At 45.6% G+C, this 19,297-nt stretch overlaps 2 protein-coding genes across 5 annotated transcripts in view; one reads left to right on the forward strand and one right to left on the reverse strand.

Moving 5' to 3' along the window:
• Window positions 1–9,318: 9,318 nt before the first annotated feature.
• Mrpl40 (mitochondrial ribosomal protein L40) lies at window positions 9,319–15,280 on the reverse strand. Its single transcript, XM_032899932.1, has 4 exons — window positions 15,077–15,280; window positions 14,314–14,397; window positions 12,436–12,594; window positions 9,319–11,342 (listed from the first exon to the last, which is right to left on the reverse strand). Exons 1-4 carry the CDS (start codon window positions 15,127–15,129, stop codon window positions 11,018–11,020), a joined length of 621 nt encoding a protein of 206 aa, XP_032755823.1. The 5' UTR covers window positions 15,130–15,280; the 3' UTR covers window positions 9,319–11,017.
• Window positions 15,281–15,337: 57 nt separating this feature from the next.
• The window catches only part of LOC116898681 (protein HIRA), a 105,314-nt gene continuing 101,354 nt past the window's right edge, over window positions 15,338–19,297 (forward strand). Inside the window, exons 1-2 of one of the 4 annotated variants that reach the window (XM_032899934.1) lie at window positions 16,119–16,136; window positions 19,269–19,297. The exon at window positions 19,269–19,297 is cut by the window's right edge and continues 59 nt beyond it. In XM_032899934.1, coding sequence (XP_032755825.1) covers window positions 16,134–16,136; window positions 19,269–19,297 — 32 coding nt within the window. In that variant the 5' untranslated portion in view covers window positions 16,119–16,133. Of the gene's footprint in view, window positions 16,137–17,156; window positions 18,772–19,268 lie in introns of those variants that run through there. The other 3 variants (XM_032899933.1, XM_032899935.1, XM_032899937.1) reach the window with 3 other exon arrangements.

The raw sequence follows: 19,297 nt of genomic DNA on the forward strand, positions 1-19,297 counted from the left end.
AAGATATAATTGCCCACTTAAACATACAAAGCCCGGTACCATCCATCCCTTAGGAACATTGATAACAACCTGTAAATACACAGACCTGCCATATTGTCCAGCCACAACTTCTCCCTTCTATCTCCTGTCTCCTCCTTTCTCTTCTAGTCTCCTCCTCTTCCTTCAAACTTCTCTCCCGCCCATCCTTCCTTCTCCTCCAATGACAGGCCTCCTTCTATCCTGTACCTGCCCCTCATCTGTACTTTACAAATTCAATGGGGAGAAGTTTCTGGTGAAGTCACCTGATTCTTGAGTACGAGATTAGGCAGCTGTACTTGGGGCAGTGGAATTAGCATCAAAATACAGATAACCACATGGTTGGTTGGTATTGTTGTTCTTATGGGGTTGCAAACCCCTTCAGTTCCTTCAATCCTTTCTTTAACTCCTCCAATGGGGACCCCGTTCTCAGTTCAATGGTTGGCTGCGAGCCTTCGCCTCTGTATTTGTCAGGTTCTGGAAGAGTCTCTCAGGAGACAGCTATATCAGGCTCCTGTCAACATGCACTTCTTGGCATCAGCAATACTGTCTGGGTTTGGTGGCTGTATGTGTATGGCTGGATTCCCAGGTGAGGCAGGCTCTGAATAGCCATTCCTTTAGTGGCTAGAGACTTTTTTATGTCTAAGCCAGTTACTGGGCTGTTCCCATGTCGAGGAATCATCAGATCAAGTTAACTGTCCTGTTTGATTTTCTCTTATGGGCTGGAGAGATGGCTCAGTGGTTAAGAGCACTGACTGCTCTTCCAGAGGTCCTGAGTTCAATTCCCAGCAACCACATGGTGGCTCACAACCATCAGTAATGAGATCTGGTGCCCTCTTCTGGCCTGCAGTCACATATGCAGGCAGAATGCTGTACATAAATAAGTAAATAAATCTTTAAAGATTTTCTCTTACTTTTCTTTTCTGTAGCCAAGATCTTCAGGGGTCTTCCCCTGTCATATCTGATCCATATCATTCTGGAAGGGGTCCAAAGCCTTTCTCCTTTCCTGTCAACACAAATACAGAGCCTCTCTCCCAAAATAGCATGTTCTTAGTCCGGTAGTGAGAAATGATTAAAGGTATAGATGGAATTAATTTAATAGCTCTACTTCTCTTCTAGAGGATTTTTAATATCATAAATACCACCAATTTTATAATCATCTTCATATTGATAATTGAAATAATTCAAATTAAGTAATCTAAACAAATAGTATCTGTTGGGATAGGGCTCCTCCACTATCTTCTGTTCTTACACGGTTAATTTTTCATAATGAAATCAAGGCCTAAGTTTCTACTGTCTAAGATAGATTAGGCTCCCTATACCCTGATTTTTGACCTACAACTTAAGATAAAAAGCTTCAGTATTTATTCATCTATGTATTTAACTTTAAATTCTCTTCTACTTCTTGGGTAAGCCTTTTTCCAGGTTCTATTTTTGTCATACCAGGTTGAGTAATCCCAGAAATCCCATGTAGACCATGTTCAAAGATCCCGAGAGCTGCCCTCAAGATAGACATTTTAAAATTTCTTTTAATTCATTTTTCTCATTCCTTCTATTCTCCCTCCTGGCCTTTATTTCCTACATTTGATATCAAAGACATTGATTTCTGTATTCCATGTATACATAAGAAAAATTAAACAGGGCTGGAGAGATGGCTTGGTAGTTAACAGCACTGACTTTTCTTCCAGAGGTCCTCAGTTCAAAACCCAGCAGCATATGGTGCTTCACAACCATCTGTGATGAGATCTGGTGCCCTCTTCTGGTGCGTCTGAGGACAGCTACAGTGTACTCATCTATAATATATAAATCTTTAAAATAAATTAAACAATTGCCATTATACTCCCTTCTATCCTTAAAAACAATTAAATCAAAATTTATTTATCTCTCTCCTTTGATTATTTGCCTGTAGGAAGCAGGCAGCATCTACTATCTGGCCTCCCAGCCCCTCTGAGCTCAACCTCTCTGAGGCAGCTAGAAGAGCCCAGCATAAATCACTGCGAGAGACGTGTTCTTTTGTTCTCTCTGAGGAACTGGTTATCCCTTCCTCCTAATCTTACACTATGGTGCACCTGTATTCAATTTCGGAATCTCCAATTAGCTTTTTTTTTTTTCTTTTCTTTTTTTTCGGAGCTGGGGACGGAACCCAGGACCTTGCGCTTGCTAGGCAAGTGCTCTACCACTGAGCTAAATCCCCAACCCCAGATATATTTCTTTATTTACATTTCAAATGTTGCTCCCTTTCCCAGTGTCCTGTTCATAAGTTACCATCCCCTCCCACTCCCCCATATGGGTGTTCCCCTCATCCAAGCCCCTTACCCCCAACCCCCGACATTCCCCTGCACTGGGGGTCCAACCTTGGCAGGACCAAGGGCTTCCCCTTCCACTGGTGCCCCAAAAAGGCTATTCTCTGCTCCATATGCAGTTGGAGCCCAGGGTCAGTCCATGTATAGTCTTTTGGTAGTGGTTTAGTCCCTGGAAGCTCTGGTTGGTTGGCATTGCTGTTCTTATGAGGTTGCAAGCTCCTTCAACTCTTTCAATCCTTCCTCTAATTCCCCCAAGGGGGTCCTGTTCCCAGTTCACTGGTTTGCTGTTAGCATTGATCTCTGTACTGGACGTGCTCTGGATGTGTCTCTCAGGAGAGATCTATATCCGGTTCCTGTCAGCATGCACTTCTTAGCTTCATCAATTTTATCTAGTTTTGGTGGATATATATATATTTATATCTGGGCCACATGTGGGGCAGGCTCTGAATGTCTGTTCCTTCAGTCTCTGCTCTAAACTTTGACTCCATATCCCCTCCTATGGATATTTTTATTCCCCCTTTCAAGAAGGAGTGGGAGCATCCACATTTTGGTCATCCTTCTTCTTGAGCTTCATGTGGTCTGTGGATTGCATCATGGGTAATTCGAGCTTTTGGGCTAATATCCAATTACATATGAGTGGATACCAAGTATATTTTTCTGTGATTGGGTTACCTCACTCAGGATGATATTTTCTAGTTCTATCCATTTGCCTATGAATTTCATGAAATTGTTTTTGATAGCTGAGTAGTACTCCATTGTGTAGATGTACCACATTTTCTGTATCCATTCCTCTGTTGAAGGGCATCTGGGTTCTTTCCAGCTGCTGGCTATTATAAATAAGGCTGCTATGAACATAGTGGAGCATGTGTCTTTGTTGTATGTTGGTGCATCTTTTGGGTACATGCCCAAGAGAGGTATAGCTAGGTCCTCAGGTAGTGGAATGTCCAATTTTCTGAGGAACCTCCAGACTGATTTCCAGAGTAGTTGTACCAGTTTGCAATCCCACCAAAAACGGAGGAGTGTTCCTCTTTCTCCACATCCTCTCCAGCATCTGCTGTCACCTGAGTTTTTGTTCTTAGCCATTCTGACTGGTGTGAGGTGGAATCTCAGGGTTGAGATTTCTTGATGGCTAAGGATGTTGAACAGTGTTAAAGGGGTTCTCAGCCATTACTGTTTCCTTTGAGAGCTCTCTGTGCTCCATTTTAAAAAAAAGATTTCTTTATTTTCAGGTATGTGAGTACACTGTGGCCATCTTCAGGCACATCAGAAGAGGGCATTGAATCCCATTACAGACAGTTGTGAGCCACCATTTGGTTGCTGGTAATTGAACTCAAGACCTCAAGAACAGCCAGTGCTCTTAACCACTGGGCCATCTCTTCAGCCCCCTGTGCCCCATTTTTAAATTGGGCTATTTGTTTTCTTGATGTTCAGGATATTTTAATATTTAATTTTATGTGCATTGCTGTTTTGCCTTATTGTCTGTGTGACGGTGTCAGATCTCGGACTTACAGAACAGTGAGTACTTTTAACCGCTAAGCTATCTCTCCAGCCCTGATGGTTTTTTTTTGTTTGTTTGTTTGTTTTGTTTTGTTTTTTTTGAGTTCTTTTGTTTATTTGGTTTGGTTTGGTTTTCAAGACAGGGTTTCTCTGTGTAGTCCTGGCTGTCCTGCAACTTGCTCTGTAGACCAGGCTGATCTTGAACTCAGAGATCGGGAGCCTTTGCCTCCAGAGTGCTGAGATTAAAGGCACTGCCAATACCACCTGTTTGTTTTCTGAGATTTATGTATTTTATAATATTAACCCTCAATTGGATAAGTAATTGGTAAAGACCTTTTCCAATTCTTCACCACTTTGTTCAAGTGTCCTTTGCCATATAGAAGCATCTCAGTTTCACAAGGTCCCATTGAGAGGCCAAACCTACTCCATCTTGGGACCAGCCTGTATCTTAAAGAAAAAAAAAAAGGGCTGGAGAGATGGCTCAGTGGTTAAGAGCACTGTCTGCTCTTCCAGAGGTCCTGAGTTCAATTCCCAGCAACCACATGGGGGTTCACAACCCTCTGTGGATGGCTATAGTGTACTCATAAAAATAAACCTTTAAAAAAATAAAAAGCCTGAGAAGTTGACCTGCAGCAGAACCCAAGCTGCACCAGGTACCAGGAAGGACCTCACAGCTTGTCCTTGGCAGAGTCACTCCTTAACTACTTCCTAGCAACAGTCAATCAAAGATCGGTCTGACTGATTCAGATGCACTTTCAGACCATTTCTGATTGTATAATCCTGCTTCAGAGTACCCACCTGCTGTTTATAGTCATTCTATTAGATGCTTGCCAGATTGGACACCCCTCCCGGACCCTCTCTCTTGCTCCTGTTTTCCTATAAAACCCTGTCCTGCTGAGGGTTTGAGAATGCTCTGCCTTCCCTTCCTGACCTGGGTGTCAGGGTTGGGTTGGAGGAGCCTGAGCTTGTGATAAAGAGACCCTAAGGCTATTACATCGGAGATGGCTCCTTGGTGGTCTTTTGGGGTTTGAGATCACTTCCTGACACAACACCATTTATTGTTGATCTTAGTGCCTGTTCAGAAAGTCTTTTTCTGTGCTAGGGAGTTCAAGATTATTCCCCCACTTCTCTTCTATCAGGTGTAGTGTATCTGCTCTTATGTTGGGTCCTTGACCCAACTGGAGTTCAGTTTTGTGGAGAGTGAGAAGTATGGATCTATCTGCATTCTTCTATGCAATTCCTCCTGATTCAAAATCTTCCTGACTCAGTCTTCCAAGGTGGGCATTATCAGAGGGGCATTGATGGCTCATTCCTTTAATCCCAGAGGTATGCTGATCTCTGGGTTCAAGGCCAGCCTGGTCTACAGAGTGAATTCCAAACTGGATCCAGCCATGCAGTTTGACTAGTACCATTTGTTGAAGATGCTCTCTTTTCCCCCCAGTGTGTACTTTTAGCTTCTTTGTAAAAAATCAGGTGTCCAGAGATGTGTGGGTTTGTCTAGATATTCAATTTGATCCTATTGATCTACATGTCTGTTTTAATGCCAATACCAAGCTGTTTTTATTACTATACCTCTGAAGAACTTGAAATCTGGATTGGTGATACTCCCGGGAGTGCTTTTTTTTTTTTTTTTTTTTTTTTTTTTCTTTTTTTCGGAGCTGGGGACCGAACCCAGGGCCTTGCGCTTGCTAGGCAAGCGCTCTACCACTGAGCTAAATCCCCAACCCCGGGAGTGCTTTTATACTCAGGAATATGTTTGTAGGTTTTTCCCCCTGTAAAACAATAATCCCATTTTTTTTTTTTTTTTTGGAAATAGGGTTTCTTTGTATAGCACTGGCTGTCTTGGAATTCACTATATAGACCAGGCTGGTCTTGAATTCAGAGATCAGCCTGCCTCTGCCTCTGCCTCTGAAGTGCTGGGATTAAAGGTGGGAACCACCACCACCCAGCTGATAATGCCAACCTTGGAAGGCTGAGTCAGGAGGATTTTGAGTTCAAGGCCAGCCTGGTATGCATAGCCAGGTCTTGTCTCAAGACCAAAAAGATTGCAAAAATCCACTCATATACTACTGTGAGGACTTGCTCTGGTCACAGGCTCTGGCAGGGAAGTAGGAAGGTTGCACCAGCAGCCCAGCTCATGAGGGTGAGGAGGCTGCAGTCATATTAACCTGAGAAAGGGCTGTGGCATTGAGGGAAGCAGTGCTGACAGGACAAAGGCGCTATAAACTGTGCTTGAGGATCTAGATCTAGGTAGGGTCCTCCTGCTGGTGGGCATCCGAAGACCCCACCTTTCATTTTACAGAGGCTTCAGTCCAGCTGTTATGTGTCCTGAAAACAATTCCCGGAGTGGCAAGAAGGATGAGATTCATGGCCCATCAGTTCTCCTTTCAGAGGTCACCCAAGCTGCTTTCAGGGATTTGGGCACCAGTCTCTCTGTAACTGCTTTAGTCTGACAAAATGCAGAGGGATAGCAGTTAAAGTGCCTGAGATGAGGGTTCAACCTAAGAGCATACAATGAGACTTAACAAATGGCAGAGATCTAGAACACAAATCAGAAAGGAATAACTGTACAACATTGTAAGGAACATTAAGAGACAAAGTTAATGAGGAAAAATTTACATGAAGATTAACATGAGTTAATATGGCTAAATATAAAGTTAACATAAGATTAAATGCTATTGTTCAACTGGCTGGACCATGTAACCGTAGTTCTGTGGAAGGATATGGTAACTGTAATTAGCTGTTTGTTCTATCATGCTCTTGCATAAGGAAGAGGCATCTGAACTTTGTAAGTCAACTAGTGAACAAGGCAGGAGGGCCCAGCCCATTGTGGGCGGTGCCGTCCCTGGGCTGGTGGTCTTGAGTTCTGTAAGAGAGCAAGCTGAGCAAGCCAGGGGAAGCAAGCCAGTAAGTAACATCCCTCCATGGCCTCTGCATCAGCTCCTGCTTCCTGACCTGCTTGAGTTCCAGTCCTGACTTCCTTTGGTGATGAACAGCGATATGGAAGTGTAAGCTGAATAAACCCTTTCCTCCCCAGCTTGCTTCTTGGTCATGATGTTTGTGCAGGAATAGGAACCCTGACTAAGACAAGTGGTCTACAGGTTGTGGTCCAGCTAGTCCAGCATAGCCTACTAGAAGGTCTAAGAATCCAGTTGTTCAGTACAGGAGGCTGGAAGTCTCAGTTCGTCTTCGCTATTCACTGGAATCCCAAGAAACAGACTCTAATGCCAGATAAGAGAGAGGGCAGGCAGGTAGAGCAGAAGCTTCCTTCTTCCATGTCCTGTACACAGGTTGCCAGCCAAAGCTGGGTCCAGATAAAAGGTGGGTTTTCCCACCTCAGAATGTTCAGATTAAAAGTGGGTTTTCCCACCTCAAACGATTAAGAAAAATCCCTCACAGGTGTACCCAGCTGCCTGGGTTTTAGTTAATTCCAGATGTAGTCAGGTTGACCAGCAGTACTAGCTATCACAGCGTCTTCAAGTCTGCTTTGTGTAGACATTTCAGCTGGAGTTGTGGTCTCTTTCTTTGTAAACCCAAACATATTTCTAACACTATCCACACAAATGTATACACGCGCATACACAGAATTGAGGGGGCAGGGCGAGATTTAGAAGAACATAGGTGGACCTTTGTGAACACCACATATTGTTAGGGAGATTTGTGACCCATGGGAGAAGACCACAGACTCAATCCAGTTATAATTAAAAGCTATATTGATTAGCAGTTGGCAGGATGAACAATCCCTGAACCAAATTTGCGATTGCTGTGAAGGAGGGATATGGGAAAGGACTTTAAGGGGAAAACACAAGAAGCCCTTAAATATCTACACCCGCAAGCAAACACTGTTATATTCTGCTGTGTCAACCTTTGGGTATCTGTGTAAGCAAGTAACAAGAAAAGAAAAAAAAAGCAGGTGGTCACATCACACCAGGTAGAAAATAACAGACGTACATTTCTGTGTGGGGATTACCAAGTCAGGGTTACTGGGAATTTATCTTCCAGGGACTGAAGCCAAGACAAAGGGCTGGTAGGTACCAAAATGGATGCCTAGCATAGAATAGAGCTTTAGCCATCACAATACAAAGTTACTTTAAAAAAAAAAAGGAAAATATTAACTCAAATTGAATCAAAGAACCAAATGTAAAACCTGAAACTGTACGGAGGGACAATTTCTTTACATTTTTTTTAAAATTAAAGTTCGTTTTCAGGAGTGCACGCGCGTGTGTTGAGGTTCAAGGTTGGCAGCAGACACCTTCCTTGACCATTTCCCGCCGTACATAGAGGGCCCAGTCTCCTACTGCACCTGCAGCTTGCCATGTTGGCTAGTGTGGCTACAGAGCTTGCTCTGGGGTTCCATCGCTCCACTTTTCTGGGCGTACAGGCATCTGGTTTTCATTTGGGTTCTGGGGGGCCAAACTCTAGCCCTACTCTTGGGTGGCATGTGCTTTTTCTGCTGAGCTGTCTTCTCAGCCTGGCCATGATTTATTTACTGTGTAATCACAGCACAATGGCTCATCCCTGTAATCCTTGTCCCCAGGGAGGCAGGAGGATTGATGATAGTTTCAGGCTGGCCTAGCTTATGTAATGAGATCAAGTCCAGTTTGGACTAGAGTATGTCCTTGTCCCCAAAATAAATCAAACTAAAAGAAAATCCCAAACCTAACCATGGTCACTGACATTGAAAGAGAAAAATAACTTGGACTTCATGTAAATTCATGCATCAAAGGATTATTAATAGATAGATCAGGGGCTAAGATCACTTGTTGCTTTGGTAGATGACTTAGGTTCCATTCCCAGCATCCAGAGTGGCTCACAGCCCCTGATAACTTCAGTTTCAGGGGAGTTATGGATGTAGGCACTGGGCGTGAATGCAGTGTTACACAGACATACATGAAGGGGGAATACCATATACATTAAAGAAAAGGTTCCTGAGAGTAACAAGGCAACCCATAGCATGGGAGAAAACATTTGTGAATCATGTCGGTAGCCATTAGGAAATACAGATCAACAGCATGAGACCACCTTGTACCAATGGGAAAGGTATAACTAAAAATCCTACATGTAATTCTAGATAAGAAAGTGTTGGCAGGCATCTGAAAACATCAGAACTACTGTACACTGTTGGTGGGAATGTGTTCAGGGAGCATATGGGCTTCTGTAAGAACGTTAAACGGGACATGGTGGTCCAGTACTTGGGAGGTAGGAGGAACAGGAACTCACAGTCAATTTTGGCTACATATTATGTTTCAAAAAACAAAAGTAAAATGAATAGAATTACCATACAAACAGTGATTCTCTTTCTGGGGGTACATTTAAGAGATTAAAGCAGAAAGCTGGGAACATAGTAAGTGGTAGAACACTTTCTTAGCATGCTCAAAGCCAGTCTTTTCATCCCTATCACCTTTTCCTCAAAGAGGAATTTAAAGCAGGCTCTTGAAGAGGTCTGTGATCAGGGCAGCCTCATTCCTGACAGCTAAACCACAGAAGCAATGGCAAGATGAACGGAGAAACAAAATATGGTTTGTTCATACGCCTAATTCATTCTAGAGGACGAAACAAGAGAGCGATCAAGGCCAGCCTGGGTTACAAGAGTGACCCCAACCACCCCAGAGAAGGGGAGAAAATCTAGCGTTGTGTTCATGGTGGCACACAGCAGTAGGTATTACTTGGGAGGCTGAGGCAGGAGGATCAGTTGAAGCCACTTTGGGAGCAGTGCTCTAAAAAATAAATAAATATATAGAGGCAGAATGCTTGGAGAAATTAGGGTAGGCAGAGATCATCAATGATCCCATGTCAGACTCATGTGACAGAAAGGAATGACAGAGGTTTTGCTGGGAAGATAGAGGAATGAGTGTTTCATGATATAGCCCAGGTGAGCCCTCAGTCTCCCAAGTAGCTGGAACTAGTCACGTGCCATAGTTGGCAGACGTTCTTTAATAGGTAGTTTTCTGCTTCATAAGGGAAAGCCCTAGAGATACACAGATGTAGCAAGATGTCCTAAATAGTGTATAATAAATATATTATACACTATAGACACAAACCACTTACTCAATTAGAAGTGGTCAAGTGAGTAAGATTTGTTGTTAGCCACAATAAGCAAAAGATTTTTTTTTTTTGGTATGTGATGCTGGGAGTCAAAGCCAGAGGCTTGACTCTGCTAGACCGTCTCCCACAAAACTGTTTCACCAGCCTTCAATAATCTAAGTTCATAGTGAGACAGTGACTTATCCGCACTGAAGAGCTTAAGAAGCTAAAGCCTTTCTGAAGTTGCACCTCAAGTTACTGGGAAAAATGGCAGTATATTGCCACTGGGCCAAACCCTCCTCACTGAGATCACATGTTGAAGTCCTAACCCCCAGCATCCCAGAGTGTGGAAGCAGGGTGTTTAAGGAGGTAATTAGGCTACAGTGAGACCATTAAGTTTGTTGGACACTAACATGGATGTGCCATGAGAAGCAATCTCTTTGGACCTGCAAATCAAAGGGAGAAATCAAGCGTGCTAAGAACTAAACTTGGGGAGATCTGGAAAACCTGTCCTTGTTGTGCAAGATGCCTGCACTATGGTATTTTGTTATGGCAGCTGGAATATATACTACATTCCCTAGTTCAGAGTTTTGGTTTTGTTTCAGAGACAGGGCCTCAAGCTGTCCCTTGGGGGATAGTCTTAAACTCCTGGCAGTCTTTCTGCTTCAGTCTTCCAGGCACTGGGATTGTTTCTGATTAATTGTGGCAAATGCGAGTCTTGGGCCTGTCTCATCCTCGTCTGGAGCCAGAGCAGTTTTCACTGTGTTTCTGACTTGTTCTACTCTCGAAAGCCCCCCTTCACCTCGGCGACCCAAGGGGAAACTTTGCAGATGACCGCCCCCAGCAAAGGTCCAGCTTACTTTGTCACACTTACCCAGCATGCTTTTCACCTTTGCGTTATTATGTGCCTTCTGCAAACAGTTCAGAATTCAACTGAGATCTTTAGTTTTCAGCCACATCCCACTGGAAGGCTCTTCTTGTCTTTCTGTCACTGTTCTACCAGCATCCGAAAACTGCAGTCAAACTTAGGTAAATTCGTTTTGATTAAAATAAACCACAGAGATACCTTTGATTACCCTTTATTTGTTCCTGGGATGACCTATCTGTGGAAAGTAGACTTGAGATTGCTTGTCCAGGCTCCTAGGGCCAGCATGTTCTGAGGATAGCAGTTTTCAGTTCTATCGTTTGAATTCTACTTGTGTGTACACCTTGGTGATGTCATTGTACCTGCCTTCAGGGGCCTGGTAGTTAGGGACAGGCGGTGTGTAATGTGGCCCTTCTTTCTCAAAGGGGAATAGGCTGGTGTCCCGCTTTATGGCTTCGGCATAGAGCTCTGTAGACTCAAGTTTCAGCTGTTCCAGGGCTTCCTGCTGGGCTTCCAGCATGGCTCTGATGGCGTCCCTCTCCATCTCATGCTCCTGCTGCTTATACAGTGCCCACCTCTTCAGCAGAAGAGCTCTCCGCTCACTCTCCTCAAAAGAATGCTCCTCCTGAGGTCGCTGTCTGTGAACACATAGTCCAATGTGTGAGACCAAAGAGTACTGACCTTGTGGCAGAGAGACCCTTGTGACCACCTGACTTAAGTGCCCTACTACCAGCACTGCCAGGCATAACCAAGGCTCAAGAAAATAGTAACTTTGGGGATATATTAAGAATGTAATGTCAGGGGCTGGAGAGATGGCTCAGTGGTCAAGAGCACTCACTGCTCTTCCAAAGGTCCTGAGTTCAATTCCCAGCAACCACATGGTGGCTCACAACCATCTGAAATGGGATCCAATGCCCTCTTCTGGTGTGCCAGAAGACAGCTACAGTGTACTCATGTACATAAAATAAATAAATCTTAAAAAAAAAAAAAAAAAAAAGAGGAGAGAGGACTCAGAGGTTAAGAGCATTTACTGTTCTTAGAGACCAGAATTTCTTTCTCGGCACCAGAATTAGGTGGCTCACAACTGCTCATAACTCGAGCCATAGAGCATCTGCTGCCTGTAAGGGCACTTGCATTTGTATGAACACACTCTGAACACACACCATTACATATTAAAAACCCAGCACAGAGCATGGCAGTAGCTGCTTTCCTCCGGTAGGAGGAGCCTGCCCGGAGAGAACTCTACTCTTCTGCCCCAGGCAGAACTGGGTGAACTGGGTGCAGAAGAAAAATGAAACGAACACCAATTAGAGACAAGAGCTTGTTTTCCTAGAACACCACAAAAGCACTGGTGCTTCCCAACTTGTGTGGTTTTAGAAACAGCGCACTTTTTAAAGAAAGCACAAGCTAAATCTTACAACGCAACTGCAACACACACTAACAACATTTGTAGAAGAGGCTGAGTGTCTACTGTGGTGGTAGGATAAGGGCTGCAGAGGCCTACGTCATCGTTCATAGCCAACACTCATGGAAATGAACAACACGAACCTTGGAGCAAAGCTGATCTAAACTCCTTTGAGTATCTTCCTCCAAATCCCAAAAAGCACAATCAAGATGAAAAGGACTGAGGCCAGGGCCAAGTCAAACCTACTCACCCATCATCCCCATCACAGACATGACCTTCCATGAGAACTACTGAGGGAATTCCTTTGCATTAAGGATGTCTCTTACCTTGATTTATCCAAGAACCTCACAGGGGTAATAAAATCTTCAATAGGAACCAGTTCTTGGGAGGCTTTTTCCAGTTTTCGGATCCTCTTTTTCAAGCGATCCTTTGCTGCTTGATCCTTTCTAGGGTCTACCTTCTTCTTCTTCCGTAGAGGTTCGGCTCTAGTGGGTATAAACATCCAATCTCAGGGCAGATATGATGCTGAACAAAGTGCCCCATACTTGTACTGTATGCTACAGGAAAGTTGTCCACATAGTCCTAACTCCGTGAGCTCAGCCCACTGTCTTCACAAGGATTGAATGGGTCCTATCAATTCCAGGAAGCAGCACAAAAGGACAGGTATTTACTAAGAGGAAGTGTTGTTTCTTTCTTTCTTTTTTTGGGGGGTGGGGTGGTGTTTGAGACAGGGTTTTCTGTATAGCCCTGGTTGTCCTGGAACGCACTGTGTAGACCAGGCTGGTCTCAAACTGTCTCTGCCTCCCATGTGCTGAGATGAAAGGGGTGTGCAACCATCACCCAACTTTCTTTTCTTTTCTTTTGATTCTTACATAGACCTGGGCTTGCCTTGAGCTAGCTATGTAGTCAAGGATTTCCTACTGTCTCTACCTCCAGACTTCCAGCATAGTTATAACACCACTCCCAGTATTATGGTGCTGGGGATTAACTTAGGGCTTTGTGCATGCTAGGCAAGGATCCAATAAACCAAGCTACATTCCTAGCTCGGAAGTGTCAGTCTGTGATTCAGGTGTATCTTAAAACGGCCCTGGGAAGTGAACACGCTGAACTGATGGATTGGAAGCTCATTCACTTTTTAAATGACTTTGTGACTGACAGAATGCTCCAAGACTAAGAGACAGGGCAGTAAAAGTGACCACCATATCTTTATTTACTTTTCAGATGATTTTTTTTTAAAAATCAATTTCTGGGGTGTTGAGATGGCTCAGTGGTCAAGAACACTTGTTGCTCTTGCAGAGGACCTGAGGTTTTTTTTCCCCCAACACTCACATGGTAGCTTACTACATCTTTAACTCCAGTTCCAAGGGATCTGGGACATCTTCTGGCCCTTGTGCAATGCATACCCATACAAGCAGACATCACACGTTAAAAATATAGCCATGTCCTAAAGCTTTGGCAATTTATCTGGTTTCCTTTTAGGAACAGACCTCCTAGGTGAAATATGGCGTTAGGAATAACCAAATCTGAAGATGGCTCAGCAGTTAAGGGCCCTTGCAGATCTTAAAGGCTGGAGTTTGATTCCCAGAACCCACATCAGGAGCTCATGACCGCTTAACTCCAGGAGATCCGTAACTCCTGACTAGCCTTTGAGGGTACCTGATACAGATACCAGGCACATACACATAAAAAAAATCGGGTTGGGGATTTAGCTCAGTGGTAGAGCGCTTGCCTACCAAGCGCAAGGTCCTGGGTTCGGTCCCCAGCTCCGAAAAAAAGAAAAAAGAAAAAAAAAAATCTTAAAGCTAAACCTTTAGCATTCAACTAGGTCAAGTCCCAAGAAAGGATCCAGAGTTCCCAGAGGAACCATTATTAGTCTTTCAACCTTCCTCCCACTCAGTGAATCAGAATGAACAGGAACGAAATGAACAAGGCCCACGGAAATACAGAAGTTAAGATATGCCCTTCGAAACATACAAGACTCTTTAAATCTAGCTGCTATTTATTTCAACTACTCAAGTAGCAATACACAGATGCTATTATAGTACAGAGCTTGTTGAAAGGACAGAGGCAGCCACTTAAATTTAACTATTCGTTTGATAGACTGAAATCTGCTAACCAAAGTTTGGGCAGTCTTGCTTTGTTTTGGTCATATGCATACATGTGTTTCTCATACCCCAAGAGCTAAGGGACATGTTGAATTTTACCTCATGGGGATGAGCTCCCAGAAGGACAGCAAGGAAGCTCTCTGGTGGGTGTGTCTGACCTGTGCCTGGCAGGTTCCTGGGATCCTGAAGGAGAGAAGGATATGTATAAAGATATGTTTGGGGAAAGAAGAGGCACATACACAGAGCTTCCCGGCTTCCCAAAACCTGCAGGATGTTTGTAAGTATTTATTTTGCATTGTTCAGAACATTGAACATTGTTCAAAGTCACCGTAATTCAGGCTATCCTGGAACCTGAGGCAATGTTCTTGCCTCAGCTGATCCACCATGTTCATTTGGCCAGAAAGGCCAAAGTAAGGATTTTTCAAAACTCTTTTTCGCACTGGGGCAGAGCCTTTACTTGCTTTGGCAGAGTTCTTTTTGTTCTTTTTAAAGATAGGGTGTAATATAGCCAGGGTTTTACACGTGGTATGCAGCTGCTGACCTTGACTTTCTGATCTAGTCTCCACCTCCACAGTGCTGGGGTTTCAGGAGCAGGCCACCGCGCTCAATTTGTGTGTGTGTGTGTGTGTGTGTGTGTGTGTGTGTGTGTGTGTGTGTGTGTGTGTGTGTGTGTGTGCTGCGAAGACACAGACTTAGACTTCACATTTGTTAGTTAAGTCGCTTGTCAAGTGAGTACATTCCCAGTTCTGATTTTCATCCGCAACAGATGAGGTATGCTCATCCCAGAAATAACCTGCGAGCGCCTACGTTGCAGAGCTCGCGCACGCGCCCTGGGTACTCTGCCACCCGCGGCTACACTCACCAGCTCCGAGGTCGCAGAGCCCGCGCAGCACACAGCATCGCAGCGGTAGCCATAGCTTTTCACGCCACCCGCAGGCAGGCAGCTTCCGGGAGCGCTCCTTTGGGCGGTCCGACTTGAGGTACCGGGTAAGGTCTGTCAGGCCTCAGCCCGGAACTCGCCGGTCCGGAGTTGGGAGAGGCGGGCCCGCAGCTGGCCCCGCCTTCGAGGAAGCTCCGCCCGGGGCAAGCGCGGCTTGCTTCGCAGCGCCCAGTTGCACCGCCTCTTGTGGGTGCTATGATACTTTCCTGCCGCCCTTGCCCAAGTGCCGGTGTTGCAGCTCTCTGCTCTGCCTGGCCTGTTTTTACGTCTATGCAAACGCCCCGCTCTTCCAATAAATGCTCCCGTCTGGCCCCCTATCCTTCTCCATTAGGCTAGCTCCTTTATGCATGCAATCGAGCCCGGGGTCACTGCTGTCGGCCGCTAGCCGCATGCTGGCGCCTGTCTGGCTGGCGGTCGCGAGATGCCCAATAGCTCGAGTTGATGGATAGCGGAACGTAGTTACTAAGCTGGACTCGGAGCCGTGGATGTAGAACTAGAGACCTGGACACTGCATTGCCGGGCGGGATCTCAAGACTTTGCCAGCCTTCCCACACCGAGCCTCATCAGCGACAACGTCCGTGCCAGCGGAGTATTCCCGCCTTCCCCCGCGTCTACGGAAGAACGGAGGCGGCCCGGTCCGCGTAGGGAGCGGTTTCCCGCCGGGGCGATTTGGCAGGTGCGCGCCGTGACTTCCGGCGTTGTCCCGGAGCCGCCGGAGGAGGAGCGGCGCAGGGGATGCGGCTGTGGCGGCGGCGGCGGCGGCCGAGCGCAGGAGGCGGCTGTGGCGGCGGCTGGGGGCGCGGGCCAGGCGATGGCGCGGCGGCGCTGAGGGAAAGGGTGGGCGGCGGCCGGAGGGCGGGCGGCGCGGGAGGAAGCAGCGGCGGCTCCATGGCCCAGGCGTGCTGAGGGACACCGCTCTGGCTTCAGCCCGGCAGCGGCCGAACAATGAAGCTCTTGAAGCCAACCTGGGTCAACCACAATGGTGAGTGCACGCAGGAGTCGTGGGCGGCCGAGCCTGCATCGGGGTGGGGTCTGAGGTTTGCTTGCGGCGGTGCTGAAGTCCTGCCTGCCTTGTCCAGACGCCGGTGCCGGGTGCTGGAGCTGCAGAACGGGCAGGAGCAGACTTTGTCCCCCTCTCCGGGACACCGGCGAGCCCGGGCACGTGCTTCGGGCTGGTTGCAGCGAAGTCCGCCTTCGCCTCAGGCAATGGCGCTGAGTCCGCCGCCCACCCTTAGTCTGGGATGCCTAGCTCCTGTGAGCCGGCTTGGGCATCGACCTGGTGCTGCCACCCGGCTTCACCATCCAGTGTGTGCTCAGATGGTTGTTGTGAGTATGAAACTGGGGCGACATCCCCCTTGTGGCCTTACAGTGGCTCAGTGAAGATCTAGGATCTGCATGAGATACTTACCGACTGTATTGCCCTTTCTGAGGCCTGAAGCTTGTGACAGTGCCCCCATTCGGACTATTGCGATCCTGGAGTGGGAAGGGCCCGGGCTCAGGTCCTACGGAGGACCACGAAAGAACCACGTTTTATGTAGGGTCGGGGCTTCAGTGATGCACTGGAGACGAGCGACTTTGGATACGTGATAATGACTTCAAAAAGCAGATTCTTACACCCTGGTGGAGATGGTTGGTACAAAGCAGCCGGTGGCATCCAGTTTTGCCGAGAACTACTGCAGGAGTTGGTTTGCTCTGCCGAGTGAGCGAGGAAGAGCTAGAGCCTTTGCCCCCAGATGTTAGTACTTGAATCTCTGGAAGGACGTACAGGGAAGCGGCCACCTTCTGCTGAAAGGGGAAGGGTCTTTCCTCCTTTCTACTTTGTAATGCATCTAGAGGGAGCTACAGTTTGTGTGTGTGTGTGTGTGTGTGTGTGTGTGTGTGTGTGTGTGTATACGCGCACGCGCGTGTGTAAAGCAAGGTGAGTAGATGCATTTTTCCCGTTTTAAAAATCCACGTGGCCTTTTCTTTTCATTTCTTTTTTATTTGGTCCGGGGTGCTTTTTATTCACAACCAAACATTTTTTTTTGTGGGTGGGGGGGTTCATAAGGAAGGTCAGTGGTGGTCCAGAGTCTGAATATGTGCTCTCTACACTTCACAGTATGATTGTGAAATTAAGCTAAAAACAGAGATTGTTAAAGTTCGGAGCCCAGAAAGTTCATTAGAAATCTAGGTGATGGGGAGGGGAGAGAATATGATAAAGACATATTGTATGAATTTTTTTTAAATAAAAAATCTAAGTGATGATTATTCATGATAAATGATGTTGAGACTTAAGCAAATTTCTTTTCTTTTTTGTGTTTTGTTTTGTTAAATCTAAAGGCAGCCTCCTCTATATTGCTTTTATCTTGGAGATGATGCTGTTCCATGCCGTTACTAAGCATATCTTTAAAGATGGTAGTGAGTAGTGCGGAGTTGCTTCCTAGCCAGACCATGAATGGTAGTAGTTGGTAGAATCAAGTTTCCTTTGGATGAATAAATAGGTCTACCGCGTTGGAGGGGATTGTACTTCCTGCCTTTCTCACTCAGCAGTTGCATTTCCTGTCTCCTTATGCAGCATGAACTCTGGGTCTGAGAGTTCAGAGAGGGAGGAAAAGAGAACAGGGATGCATTTGGACAAGGTAGGCAGCTAGAAGAGATCAAAGGCAGAAAGAGAGGAGTTCGTTGGTCTTCATAGTGGGCTCAATACTAGAGAAATCTCTCACATAGGATTTCTCAGCCCCAACATGATTGCCATTTTCAGTCACAACTGTTTTAGGGGCTGTCCTGTGTATTGTGTGATCCTTACTAAGATGTCAGCAGTACTACCACCGTAACTGTCCATTTACCTCAACCAAAAATAACTGGACATTACCGATGCCCATTGGTAGCCCAGATCACCTCCAGCTGAGATGCTCTGGTCTATGGCTATCCGCATGCTTTTAGATCTCGACATTGTAATTTTGCAATGGGATTTGCCTTGGATGTGGATTTAGACTGAATTCAAGATAACATCATTTCCTAGGTAAGGATTCTTGGGTTTTACTAATTTTAGGCCTTGGTAAAATCATGTGAAAAGACGTGTTTCTTCATCTTGTGATCAATATAAAAGATTGCTCCTATAGTATGATACAATATAGCAGTTAGTATCTATTACTTATATCGATGTTATGTGCATGCAGTATACTTTCCACACATTGTTTTGAGATGTAATCTTGTTGACTATATTTTATTTATTTATTTTTTTGAGACAAGATCTCACTGTCTAGCCCTGCTTGTCCTAGAACTCTCCCAGTAGACCAGGCTGGCCTATAACTCACAGAGAACTTCCTGCCTCTGTCTTTCAAGTGCCAAGATTAAAGGCACACACCCCATCATACCTGGCTATACACATTTACTTTAATCACGGCCAAAGTAAGTTTGACTGCTGTGTAAGGTTATATACTGGGTGCTAGTTGTGGTGGCACATACCTACAGTTATGGTACTTGGGGAGGCTGAGGCAGAAAGATCGAGTTAGAAAGGGCTTATCTCCAAGTGTAGATGTGTCTCTGCAAAGAATGTTAATAACAGAGATGATATTCTTGGACAGTCAGGATCAGAAGGCCCAAGCATTCAGGAGACCTAGTGAATGCTGCATAAGGTAAGCTGAGGAAGGAGAGGAGGAGAATGTGGCTGGGGATGGATGGAATCATGAACACCTTGTGAGGGACTTGAACTTTCTATTTTTGGGTTTGGGGAGGAGAGCATTGAAGTTTCTGAGGGGTTTGGACACCTAGCATGTGTTTTAGAAAGTCCTTGTAGGACTTAGAAGGTGGTTTCCAGATCTTGGTAAGATGTACTAAGACAGGGAGGAAAGGTCAGGGGTGGCAGAGATAAGAAAGAAGAGGAAACACTGTAGATAAAGGAAGAGCTAATGGGGCTTGGCCATTACATGCATGAAGTGTAGATTTTTTTCCAATTTTTGAGTTTATAAGTGTGCTGGAGAAAGAATACAGATGAGAGAGATGGGCAGTGGTGTTTTCTCTTGTGTGTGTGTGTAGTGTATGTGCACATGTATGTCTAACACATTGTGAGAGATTAGGAGAGGATCTCAAGTGCTCTGCTTTATCTTCACTGTTCTGTACATCCCTGAGACAGCTCTACCCTGGCCATCAGGAAGTGATTCC

The sequence above is a fragment of the Rattus rattus genome, chromosome 4, assembly GCF_011064425.1.
Source record: "Rattus rattus isolate New Zealand chromosome 4, Rrattus_CSIRO_v1, whole genome shotgun sequence".
NCBI lineage: Eukaryota > Metazoa > Chordata > Mammalia > Rodentia > Muridae > Rattus > Rattus rattus.